This window comes from Ambystoma mexicanum, chromosome 4q, assembly GCF_040938575.1.
Source record: "Ambystoma mexicanum isolate Mex_15411 chromosome 4q, UKY_AmexF1_1, whole genome shotgun sequence".
Lineage (NCBI taxonomy): Eukaryota > Metazoa > Chordata > Amphibia > Caudata > Ambystomatidae > Ambystoma > Ambystoma mexicanum.
Genome location: NC_090928.1, coordinates 117,744,258 through 117,756,913, shown reverse-complemented (window position 1 = coordinate 117,756,913; position 12,656 = coordinate 117,744,258). Strand labels below are relative to the sequence as shown.

Below are 12,656 nucleotides of genomic sequence, written 5' to 3'. Positions count from 1 at the left end.
GCACCGGGGCCCAGGGCGGCCTTCCAAGGCCGTTCAGTCCATCGCGATTATTCTTCAACGGTAGCCTTCTTTCTGATTCTTCGGCGTAGTGTAACGAGGTTGAAAGGATAGAAAGAGAAACTATCTTATTTCAACAAAGTCAGTGGCTAATTTGCCAAAGGGAACTCCGCTATACGCATCTGTCTAGCATGGCGAAAAAAACAATCTGAGGGACCTAGACGCGTGAGGGATCATGGGTACAGTGGACATCACACTAGGGATAGTATTCCTGGCACGCCCTGTCGACGTCCCTTTTCGAGTTTCGAAAACAACTGTAATACTCCGCAGCTTCCACTAGATGGTGGGCTATGCACAGCATGTGATCTAAGCAGATTCCACAAGCCTCAGAAATATATATATATATATATATATATATATATATATATATATATATATATATATATATATATATATATATATTCCAAAAGCTCACAGATGTGCAGAGCACAGGCGAAAGTGAGCCGCACACACAGTCAGAGGATTTGAATGAACTAAACAGCTTTCCAATCCATCAGACCATCAGCATCCAAAAGGTTGAATATACACACACAGTTCTATTTTTTACTTGTGTAATGATTGATCAGACTAAGTCTGCTGTAACAGCGCCACGATGCCCCAGGGCAGTTCTGTGCGCTTTATAAATGCAAATAAATAAATAAATCAATAACATCGATTATTTTTAATGTAACCGTTTGATATGATAAGACACATAGGAGTTGTCGGATAACATGACAAACATTGTTTTGATATGTATATTTCAGGGGGTTTAAATGATTTTAGATTATTGCTGTGGGATTGTTATTGCGACTGTACTATTGTGAAAGTTTGATGGTAAAACGAATAAAAATAATGAATGCTTAACTTGGAGGTTACATTCTACTTTATGTAGGTTTACTCTTGACCACAAAAATGGATGACCAGTGTCCATTTTATAAATACACATGTTAAGACGGTTTTCTGAACTCTGTCCTGGAGGGGCAGAGGTTCAGAAGGCCAGCCTAGTTTCTTGGAACAGGGTAACCTCTGGACAAGCCAGACCAATCAGGGTAGCGATCGCAGCGGTCAAGACTAGGTCTCAAGAGGGGTGGGGGTGACTGAAAGCCCGCAATGAGCACACAAAGCAAGGACACTTACAAATTACTCCAAGCAGGTGTTATATTAAAAATATATACACATTTATTACAAGGCCTTTGTAACATTGATCGTAGCGAGAAATCACAATAAAACTCAAGTAAACCAACACATACCAAGCCAATACAATACATATACACAAATACAAACGAGTCTAAAGAGTTAGACGCACAAAATGTGTAGACCACCTAGATGGGGAGGAAAACAGGCAGTGCAAATAATAATTAGACCCAGTCCGCCTTCAGAGGCACCTAACTAAAAGGAAGTCCAAGCCCTACGAAGAGTGGAGCCTTGTGCTCAAAAGTACCTGCACACGCTGGTGCCAACGGGCAAAAAGGGGAGTCTCTGCGAGGGAATCAGACAGTTTAGTTCGGTGAACAAATTAAGATGAACAGAGCTCCGCGACTCAAGCGCAGCCTCCACTGTGGGCAGAAGCAGAGCGTGAGTACGGAAAGGCGGGCTGTTTGACACAGCGAGGAAAAGCTATGGGCTCATGCAGGAGGGCGACCAGTTCCTAGCGATGCTACTCACCGGTCCCCGATGCAAACAGACCCAGGCTTCTCCGCGTCAGTTTCAGTGCTGGCAGGTTCAGATACGAGCAGGGGACGTCTCGGCATTGTGTAGATTCCGCAGCAGCAGAAGAGTTGAGGATGTCCCAAATGCAGTGAACCTGCACAGTTTGTTACCACAGCAGGGCAACGAAGCGGCCGTGTGTATTTCAGCCCAATGTACACTACTCACTTCAGCCCTGGGAATGCCAAGTGTACGAATCGTGTGAGAGTGACAAGGACTCATAATACAACACAACCTGACGGCGATTACAGAGCAAGACTCCTGGGTAGGCTGGTCAGTCTGCTGGATGGCCCAGAGACACTTCCGGAGGCTTACGTGCAGGAGATGGTGAAGATGCCGAGAATAGTTGTTCCCACTATTCCAAGGGTCGAAGTACCAGTACAGGCCTTCTCGTTCGATCCGAGGTAGAAAGGGTTTCACAAAGTGACAGCAGGGCAGAGGAGCAGTCCTTCAGCGGGTCACCAGCGTTTCCTCGGTTCAGCCTCGTGGTTGCAGGATACTTGGCTCCTGTATTCCTTGGTTCGTGAGAACTCAGGAGATCGACATGGTAGTGGTGTTTCCAGCCCCCTCTTATCCACGGTTCCCTTCGCGCCAAAACGGAGGGGACCCAATGGGAGATCTGCTCCCAAAACACGCACACCATACGTGGACCTATCACGGACCACGGAGGTCCCAGGCATTCACACCACCCTAGACTCTCTGGCACCCAGGATGTGTATTGGGACCAGACATCCCAGCCCACATCCTGGAGGCACACACAAGGCCTGTAGAAGCCCGCGAAAGCATCTGTGTTTCGCAGGAAAGTACATGCCCAAATAAGGAAGGCTCCGGGTCGGCTCGACCTGGGGAAGGTGAAGGGGGCAAGACGGTCAGCGGACAGGACAACGAGCCTCGTGGGTCTGGCCATTTTGGGAGCCAGGCCACCATTTTGGGCTAAGCGCGAGAAACGCGCTTAAACGCCAAAAGGAGCTCAAAAACACAAAGATACGATCGCTGCCACCAGTCCCGTCTGTGATTCACTTGCACCGGTCGATATCAATCCCAAGAGTATCTAGGGCCTGTAGTAGACTAGAGACCCGAAGAGAGCAGTAACTTAGCTTACAGTGCCCTCTAGTGCCATGTTGCGCAAAAGCTGCAACATGATAAAGAAACTACGGAAAACTACGTTTCCCGGTACTGACTGTCTTAAGGGCATGTCAGTTTCCCCATAAGAATGGAGCGAAAGCCCAGAGGAGTGCGGCAGAAGGCGGCACTTCTCTGGCAAAGTCTAGATCCTGGTGAAAACAATAGCAAAAAGTTTAGGGGTTGCTACATGGAAGGAAAATTACCCACAATTCAGAAATCTTTCCTAACACACACAAGAATATTTCTAGATGGAGGCAGCACAGTGCAGTATTTGAGCTGTGCAATTGTGGGAGATGTCAAAGGTGGATTTAGGATACTATGAAAAACAATTAATTTGTTCGATGTATATGTATGGACACTGTATAGTTAAAAACATGAAGCTCAATTTTTCTGTGACGGGCCCGAAACTCATTTATGAAATTGGAACATTTTGGAACTGCAGTTATTGAACCCGCTTCCCTCTGGTTCTTCAAGTTGGCATCACCGAGTGGACAAAAAAAGAAAAAAGAAAGGTCAACAGTAATTCAGGTGCCGATTTGAATTTCTTTAAATTAGGCTATGACCGAAAATCAATCCATACCATACCAACAGCTGCCTTTCCTTTCACGAAAGAGTGATATGCCATTTCCGACATGCTTTGTCTAACATGCTTTGTATTTTGTACAATAATCTATTAAATGGACATATAGGTGTCCATCTTCTTTTTTTGCAAGTTACATTTTATTAAAAGTCCACATTACAAGTGTTAAGAAGAGGAATGAATTGTCACATATATACTCTACTGATCATATATTGATCTCATTAGGGAGTTAGGAAGAGAAATTCACTGGGTAGGCTCTGACCGATGCAGATTTCACAAAATACTGGCTGCAGTATTTTATGAAACAGGCCTACATTCTTTTTTCAAAATTAGTTTCAACCCTCCTTTTGAGGATGGAAATGGAATGTGTACCATTCAGGAAGATGTCCCTACTGCACATGAAAAAAGGCAAATTCTGACCCTTTTGGGCATCATAGTACCAAGGCGTTATCAGTTCCGCTCACTGTTGCCCTCGTTATGCTCACTGTTGCCCTCGTTCCAAAGGTGTTTTTCTACATCAAAAAGGAAAGCAGTGCAGGAAGAAACTTGGTTGGGGGGGGGGGGGGGGGGGGGGAGGAGGAGGGGTGTGTGTTTACTGCTCAAGAGATATTTTGACTCATAATTAAGTGGGCAATGAAATCCTGTGATACCTGCAAAATCCACCTCTTATCCGTTACCACCATACAGATAATTAGGGTCCAAGTAACACAATAGACTACCATGAACTATAGCACAGATTTGATAAGATGCAGGGACACACGCTGGCTCAAGCTACCTTAACAGTTGTGAAGAAAACCTCTCCCTGGTACTGATGAGCTACAAGGGTTTGTTCTTTTTCATTTCGTGCTGGCTGGACAAACATCATCCAGTTCCCAAATTCTTCATCCGGAGCATTCAGGAAGTACCTTTTCCCATCTTTCAAGACCTGAAGTATTGAAATAAGATGTTAAGAATCTGGTTTTGAAAAAGAACAGCAATGTTTCTGTAAGTATCCATTACCACTGGGTAACTTTTCAACTACTATTCCCTATATTGTAACAATGCTTTCGTAGTCAAGTCATTTTCCAACACACCACACACACAAGGTCATGTATTTGTTTTTTTTGTTTTTTTAGAGATCAAAAATAAACCTTTTAATCAAGGCATCAAAGTATCTGTAACTTACGCTCTTTCTTCACATATTCTTTGATTTCCACAAAAGAACTAAAGCGTTAGGGCTCATGAATGACAATGTTCTTTTAAAAAAAGTAAGAAACCCTGTATAAAGAATAAAATCTATTTGACTAGAACAAGGGGCCAATCAGTGTTCTATAGGTGCCAAAGCAAAACTCAAATTCTGTCTGCCATGTTTCTAAATCTACCAAGAGCTGGCTTTACATAAACTGCAATGGGTGGTGCAAATTAAAATTGTAGTATTAAACTGCACTCATATCACACATACAATGAAGTGCTAAACTGCAGAAAACAATATTGCACATGATTGTAGTAAACTGAGTTGCGTGCCATGTTCCACTTGTAAAACGTGTGTTTTAATGTCAAGCTGATGTGTACACACATGTAGTACAAATTTAAACTACAATAAAAGAAAAATGTATTGTGTTCATGGTTTATAATCAAAACAAACCTTACACAAAAAAACTTAACAAATCTTTCTAAAAACAGCAATAATCAATACCAAACAATCATATCAAACCAATTACTTTCACAAATATTAAAAACTACTGAGATTCCCTACAGTACGTGAAAAATTATTAAAATCTTGCATCAAACTATCCACATAAAAGAAGTTTATAGATCATTTTTATTTCATAAATGCAAGTTCAAACATTTTATTACTCCTGATACTAAGCTAAGAGGAGTAACTTAACAGTAAATTAGGTTAATTTGGGGCAACAATTGTAGATGTGTGTATGTAAGGGCTGTAGAGTCTAATTTATGTGACCTTTCCCAGAAGGACTAACTCAGCACGAAGGAGGGAAGAATCGAGCAAAACAAAGACCACGTAAATTGTGCTCGACTGCAAACTATTACCAAGTGCTTCAAGTCCTCCGTAATATTTGCACAATACCTACAAAATGGGTTAAAGATATGCTATCTCTCCCTTATATGCTAGTGATTTCCCTCGTCTTTAGAAGGTACAGCCTAAACCTCATCAATGCACTTCCAAGCCTAGGGGATGGGAACCGCATCAGATATAGGGCTCTTGTACCTATATGCTCCGTTTGTCTCTTATATTGGTAAACAGTTTACATTTCTTGATATCAGAACAAGTCTCACACCAATCCCTTTGCCAAATAACGATTCTTATAACCCCCCAGATTTAGCTTTATTTTAGTAAAGGAAAAACACTTGGCAGACAAGAACTCCTCGGGAAGAGTAGTCCCATATGTAGTTTTGCTACATATGGGACTACTCTCCTGGCTAGTGCATCACAAAGTCCCCATAAAGTAAATTAGAGGGTGGCTGGACAACATTTTTACAAAAAGCAATCTCTTCCAGGAAAGCTGCATGTACAAGGAAACTAAACAGATAAACGACGACAGACCCCAGTTTCAGAGGGACACCACCTTTCTCCATAGTAATCCTTCAAGAGAAGATGAGTCAAAATCATTCAACAGGTGGTAGATTTCTAAACCAGAAATGAGAGAAGGAACCACTTTCCCCGCATATAACTAATTTAATTAACAATAGATCGACGGTTTTGGGGTCCTGTGAAAGGAATCCAGTTCTAGTCATGCTGTGTTCACGCAGGCGAATGGAAGTGAGATCCACGGCTCCGAGACGGCTTTTGATCTGTGTCCAAGAACTGAGGCAATGCCGCTAGTTCGATTGGGTCTCATGAGAGTGTTCATGTTGCAATTTAGAGATTGGCTCCGTAGTGAAGATTAAAGGTTTTGGAACGAGGAGGGTGACTTGGAGTAGCCAGTTATGAAAAGAAAAAAAAGAAAAAACTTGATTCTAGGAGTTTTCTGCTATTGGATGGGACAGTGTCCCTAGCACTACTTACCATCAATCATTGAGGCGACTCCTTTGTTGGATTACCTTACCCTTTCACTCAGGATCACATGGTGGTGAAAACCTATGCAAAAAGTTTCTCTCCCCTGAAGAAAGTTCTAGCATTTGGCAGCCTGAAGAACTGAAACATGTTGGGATATGTTGTTAATCGACACGTTGTTTAATGTTTAGTGGATGTTAATCGTCATGTGTCTGTGAATTTTGTAATGTTGTAAATATTGTGGTATATTTCATCCCATTAGATTGGTGTTATACGCACCATGTAGGTGGTTATTTTGGGTTTCGTAGTGTGTTTTAAAACAAGTTGTTTTAACAATGTGTTATCAAATTTTGAATATAAAAATTAAAATGATTTAATGTATAAATGTGTGACACACCAAGTCCATTCTTTCAGGACTAATAGGTAGGGGTGATTACTAATCATCTTCATTTAGACAGATGAGTAATGGAATAGACTAAAGGACGTGTACCTTTTCTCCTTTGTGTAGATATATAGTTTGTCTCTTGTACTATTAATTGTTTCATTTGCGCCATTGTTCAAGTGGCCTTTTTTTTAGGTTGTTCATGAATACCTTTTTGTACTATCTACCAGTAATTATGAAGCCTAAGTATTTAAATGCATCCATGATTTCAAATTATTGGCTGTCCAAACACCACAGAAATCTTGGTGTTTTCCTACCAGATGTAAACTGTGCAATGAGTTTTCTTGGTGTTAATCACCAGGTGGCTACTGCAAATGTGTTTGTGAAAAGAATTTAGTAGTCTTTGCAGACCTATATGGACAGAATAGAGTAAAATCACATTGCCTGCACAAGAAATACAATGAAGCCTGGGTCCCATTAACTTTCGGGTGATAAATGCTGAATTGGCTATTGCTGTGTTCATATCGGATGTGTTTAGATTAAAAATGCATAGAGCTAGTATGCATCCTTGCCTCAGGCCGCTATGGGTTTGGATTTTACTTGAGATCTCACTGTGTAGGTTAAGCTAAATCTTTAAATTGATGTCTGTGTGTATATGGACTAGTATGTTAAGATGATTTGGGAGACCCCATTGCTTCAACTTTGTCAATAGCCGATTTCTATTGCATTGTCAAAAGCCAGCTACCCATAAATACCAGGTGCGGCATTCCTTTTCCAGGTAGTTCTTTGAAATTCATTTATGATGTTACCATTCAAATGCGTGCCAACGCCGCGACGAGAGCGCGTTCTATATTTTTTCAAGATGTCAAAAGGTAGTCGCCCACCGATTTAGTTCCCTCCAGATGAGGGCTGCAAAAATGTTGCCGTCTGCATCCGGAAAATGGTATTGCCCAACAATTCATAGGATTTAACTTAGCTCCATTTTATATATTAGAACTATATATGAGGTCTTCTAAGAAGGAGGAGTTTGCCCTTGGTTCAGGATTTTGCAGAATACATTGAAAACATTGGCCCAAAACCATGTTCCATTTAAAAGAAATAGTATAAGCCATTTGGTGCATGTGAATTTCTACTCTTTCCGATTATGTTCACAATGCCATCCGATTATGTTCACAATGACATCCACATAATAGGTTAGAAACCATGCGTCATCGCTGGAGTCAGATGACAAATTCTTGCGCGGTACCGAATATAGTTCAGTATAGTTGTCTATCCAGGCAGATTCTAGGACTGGATATTTTGGGATAACTGGCTGGGGTATGTTCGTGGACTTTACCATCTTCCAGAAGTTCACATCAGACTTTCTGAAGATACAGTTCAGCATGTTCTATCTGTCATTTTTAAGGTGCTTACTACAGAGTGTTTTAAGGGCATTCTATATTTTTGGTGTATTGAACTAATAGATTCATACTTCTGCTCCCTAGTAACATTAATGCTTAGATACTGTGATGAAAATCTGCCTCTTTGTCCTATCTGAGATAACAAATGCAGCCTCAAGGACTTTTGTTATTGTTGGCATGTTGTGATCAATAACATTTTAAATAAAAGTAGGAAATCCTAGAGGGGTTTTACTGTGGGCGTTTTGTAGTGTTGCATGTGGGGAGAAGGGAGACAGCCTCAGAGTATCAGTTGGTGGGTGGAGATATTGAAAAACAGAGGGGAGGCAGAGCATCAGGACCAAAACTGGTTTCGAAAGCAGGACAGTCATCGGGAAGGTTGGAGAGCATCATTATTCAAAGCAAGCCTAGTAGCTGCATTCCTAAAGATCCAGTCTCCAACAATTTGCAAATACAGAACATTGTAATGTTCATGCTAAGGAACAGTTAAAATGAGGGAGTAGGACCATGATAGGCAATTCAATGTTCAGGTTTCTCTTGAAAGGAGAGGCGATGGATTAGGCGTAAACTCCCTCCACATATATTCTATTCTGGCTAGGGAAGTCACGTAAGGCTTAGAAGGGTTGCAAGTGCTTTTCCGTAGAGGCAATTCAGAAGGCTATAATTCGGTCAGGGCCAAGTATGGTCAGCCTTCTACCACTGCCACCACTCCATGCCCTTTCTGAGAGTGTACAAAGATTGGGGATCATTGGTTCTTAGATGGGTGTCACCATTTAAACTCATTCATCAGGTAACTTGGAAAAAGTTACAAAATGGCACAATGAGTTGCAGCACTGATCAGTTGAATTTAAACATTATGCGTTGATCAAAACCATTTGCACTTTTTCCTTTTATGGAGTATTTTTAGCGGGTTTATTTCAAGGGGGTGAGGAGGGGGGTGGTCCGGTTCATTATCGGCACTGGCCAGACAATTCGCTGCACCGATGACTAAGGCCGTGCCTCACCACACATAGAATTGAAAAACAAAAAGCTATTCATATGTCAAATCTTGTCCGAGCTGGATGAGGTTTCACTTGCTGCACAACCAGGGGCAATGGAGGGCTTTCAGATCAGGCACAACCGCCAGTATCTGCTAATTTCCCCTGTGAAATAATGTACCACCTCTGGAGTAAAACACAAATGCAAGATTACACAAATCTTAAATTACACCAAACTCCCAAGTTGCGCAAGGCAGGTATGTAGCACAGGTGTTTTATGCAATAGAACATTGTTGATGCTGACCTGTGTGGGACTGTAACTAGGTTAATTGCTTGCTTAATTTGTGAAGATGTTTTGCGAAGGGAGGAGGATTGCAGGACTGGCAGGGGGCGGGGTGGGGGGTGTCACGAGAGGGAAATCTGTCAGAATAGGCAAGCCAGGAGGCTCAAATGATCTCCTAATAGACACAAAGTTCAGCAAACAGACATTAAATGGGGGGAAGAGGTGAACATGAAAAAAGTATTTTTGTACAGTGAAAACAGGGCTCTATTTAATTGCAATTCTTCCAGCCGTTCTCTTATTCCAGGTTAAAGGAGAGCAAGACCTTGCTAACATTTGTACAAAGGCCTGATACAGGATTGCTAGGATCATGATATTTATGGACAGTAAGGTTTGTCTTCAATTTTTGAAAGACTGGGAAAGATTGTGTTTGATTTTCAAATGCATCATCCAATAGCCGATTGAAGAAATGCCTTCGATTTCAAGGCAGTTGAGAGTGGTGAAGCTAGTGTTATTTGAAAAGGAAAGAAATAAAGAAAAGAACAATATATTGTGAAAGTTAGGTTAATTGTTTTGTTAATAAAAACAATAAAATATATTTGTAACCAGAAAATATTGTGAAAAACGATTGGTGTACTACTTCCAAATTAGTCAGACCTCGCCACCATTGTTCATCTGTTTCATGGATTCCTCAAATGTATTTGATGTGGTTAAGAGGACAAAGTCGTGGACCAAATTACCATCTTGGGGCATTTCAATTGGCCGCTATCTATCGCTAGTCCAGCAGGTGAAATTACACATTTGGACCAGAGTTTGGATGACTTTGCAGAAAGCAAATTGAAGGATTGCAACCGATACGGAGATAAATCAAGAATGAGTGCTGGCTCCATTAAATTGATCTTTGTATATGGCAGATACATCTACCGCCTTTACCAGGGCTCTTTCCCACCAGGAATGGGGATTAATCACATTCCCCACATAGCAAGCTACCAATTGCACGCCAACGTTTGTGGGCTGCTTTCCAGAAGTACAGTAATCAGAATGACCTAGGCAAACTACACACAAAAACATGATCTTGTGGGTTGGACAATATGGTGCAACGTTTCCTCAGCTAAAGGAAGTACAGAACTCAAAGTGGCAGTGGAATAAATGTACCTATGATATATTGATTATAAAATATCGAAAGCCCTTGATCGAGTTAAAAAAATATATAATGAAACAGCCTCACCTTAGTCAGTTTGATTCCAGGAGCTAAAGAAGCTCTAATTCCTTAAATCATTAAGCATATCTGTCAAACTTTCCAAAATGGCGCTGAATTGATTCACAAGAGTTTCCTTTTAAAGCTGCCCACAAATATGTGGCTGTTCATAACATGTATTCTTCGGATGTCCCTTTAAATATACTTCAGTTTGTTATTGTGCAAAGAGTAGACAGAAACAACTATGATGATAGGTCGGCAGTATATGAATAGGGTTGAAGGCAACCCAAACTCCATATGGAACGAAGAGACGGAATACCAACAGCTAAACAAAGTGTCACACAGTCTACATTTCCACAAGGTGAATCTTGTTAGAAAAAATCTATTTGAATTGATCAAAAATCATGCTTCACTAACAAAAGATAAATTGTTTCAAAACCTCAAAGTGAAATTCAGTTTGAATTTATTACCTGGAAAACTAGCTTCCCATCTTGACACTGGGACGCATTTAAGGACAGGTTGCCAACATAAGGACCAAACTGAGTTCTCTTCTGTATTGGCTTTTTAGCAAAAACTCCAAGGACTGAAAAGAACGGGAAAAAGACATAAATGTGTGCCCATAAAGTGAAACATAATTCTTTACTGGTACAGGGTAAAATGTAAAAACTGCTAATGTGTTACACACAGCAAACATTACTTCCTAAGATACAGTGAAGGTCATATTTTTCACACTTTGCTTTCTATAGACTGTCAAACGGACCACATCTCAATGACAAGGACAAAACTAGCTTGCATACTTTTAACAGATGACAGCTTTTAAAAACCCTGCTTCTTGGCCATGTATAAACCGTGTTCTTTCTATGTGGAATCTCTGCACCATTCCTGTTTAGGAAAAATCAATTCAGATCAAGAGTGCCTCTTCCTTTTGGTTGTGGATACTGGAGCATCACAAGACACAACAAATGGATTGTCTCTAGAGGCTGGAGGTGTACAAACGACCAAGAGGTAATTGAACCATATTGCTGTATAGCACAGGATAAAAGTGGTCAATTCTTCTGTGAACTCAAAAAAGGTGTACAGCGAATGTTATTAAATTTGGGCAAACTCTGCCTGACAATCCTACAAAAGTGAAGTCCTTGATAAAAGCATTTGACTGGGTTGGTAACAATGTAATACTTCTAAATTTGCCACTATATGCCCAAACTGTGTCATTCAGGAAATGGTTTCCGGAACTCGAATCATACATTCTCAAATATCCAGCTTGCATGATTCGCAATTGTACTATGAGATTTAGATTTAATGTGATGAATACTCAGGAAATAAGAAACATTTGTTATCCTGATTTGTGTGAATACAAATTTTGCAGGCATTGTCTTACTGCTGAAGAAAAATAAACTCTATACCATCTAATATTAATGTGCACAAAATGATTGCCAAAAAGAATCGACTACTTTCAGCAATTCGCGATTGACACTTCTTGTGTAAACCGTGATCTGCTATGGTGTGAAATGTTACACAGAAAATCAATGACTCTAAAAAACAGAACTCTCGCTTTCTTAAGAAATGTTTGTGCGCTGGACTAGTATAAGGTCTGATTTTCTTGAGGGGATTTCATGAACCCATATTTGTTTACTTTTACCTTTTTCCTTCTCTTTTTCCTGTCTTTTCGCTTATGGTCTTTATTTTAAATAACTAGGTGATTAATTTGAATGCTATGTATTATGTATTTTAAAATGATTTTGGTCTTTTTGTTCTTTTATGATGTGATAAGTTCAGAAATTGCAAAAATGTGCAATTTTGTATACTCAAAATTTTGTAAAATTGCTGTTCTTTATATACTTTTGTAGCAGGATTCAGTAGATTTAATGAAAAAAAAAAGTATTAGCAAAATAGAGTTTTAACACATGCTCACAAAAATCCACATTGGTAACAAAAACAAAAAAAACAAAAACATAACCAGGTGTGGAAGAGGAAATAGT

General features: G+C 40.4%; 1 protein-coding gene across 1 annotated transcript in view; it reads right to left on the bottom strand.

The window, feature by feature from the left end:
• PLAGL1 (PLAG1 like zinc finger 1) overlaps positions 1 to 12,656 on the bottom strand; it is a 381,513-nt gene that overhangs the window by 167,391 nt on the left and 201,466 nt on the right. The window contains exons 3-4 of the mRNA XM_069607626.1: positions 11,148 to 11,260; positions 4,224 to 4,373 (exon numbers count right to left, since the gene is read on the bottom strand). Of these exons, the coding sequence (XP_069463727.1) occupies positions 4,224 to 4,373; positions 11,148 to 11,260 (263 nt within the window). The remainder of the gene's footprint in view (positions 1 to 4,223; positions 4,374 to 11,147; positions 11,261 to 12,656) is intronic.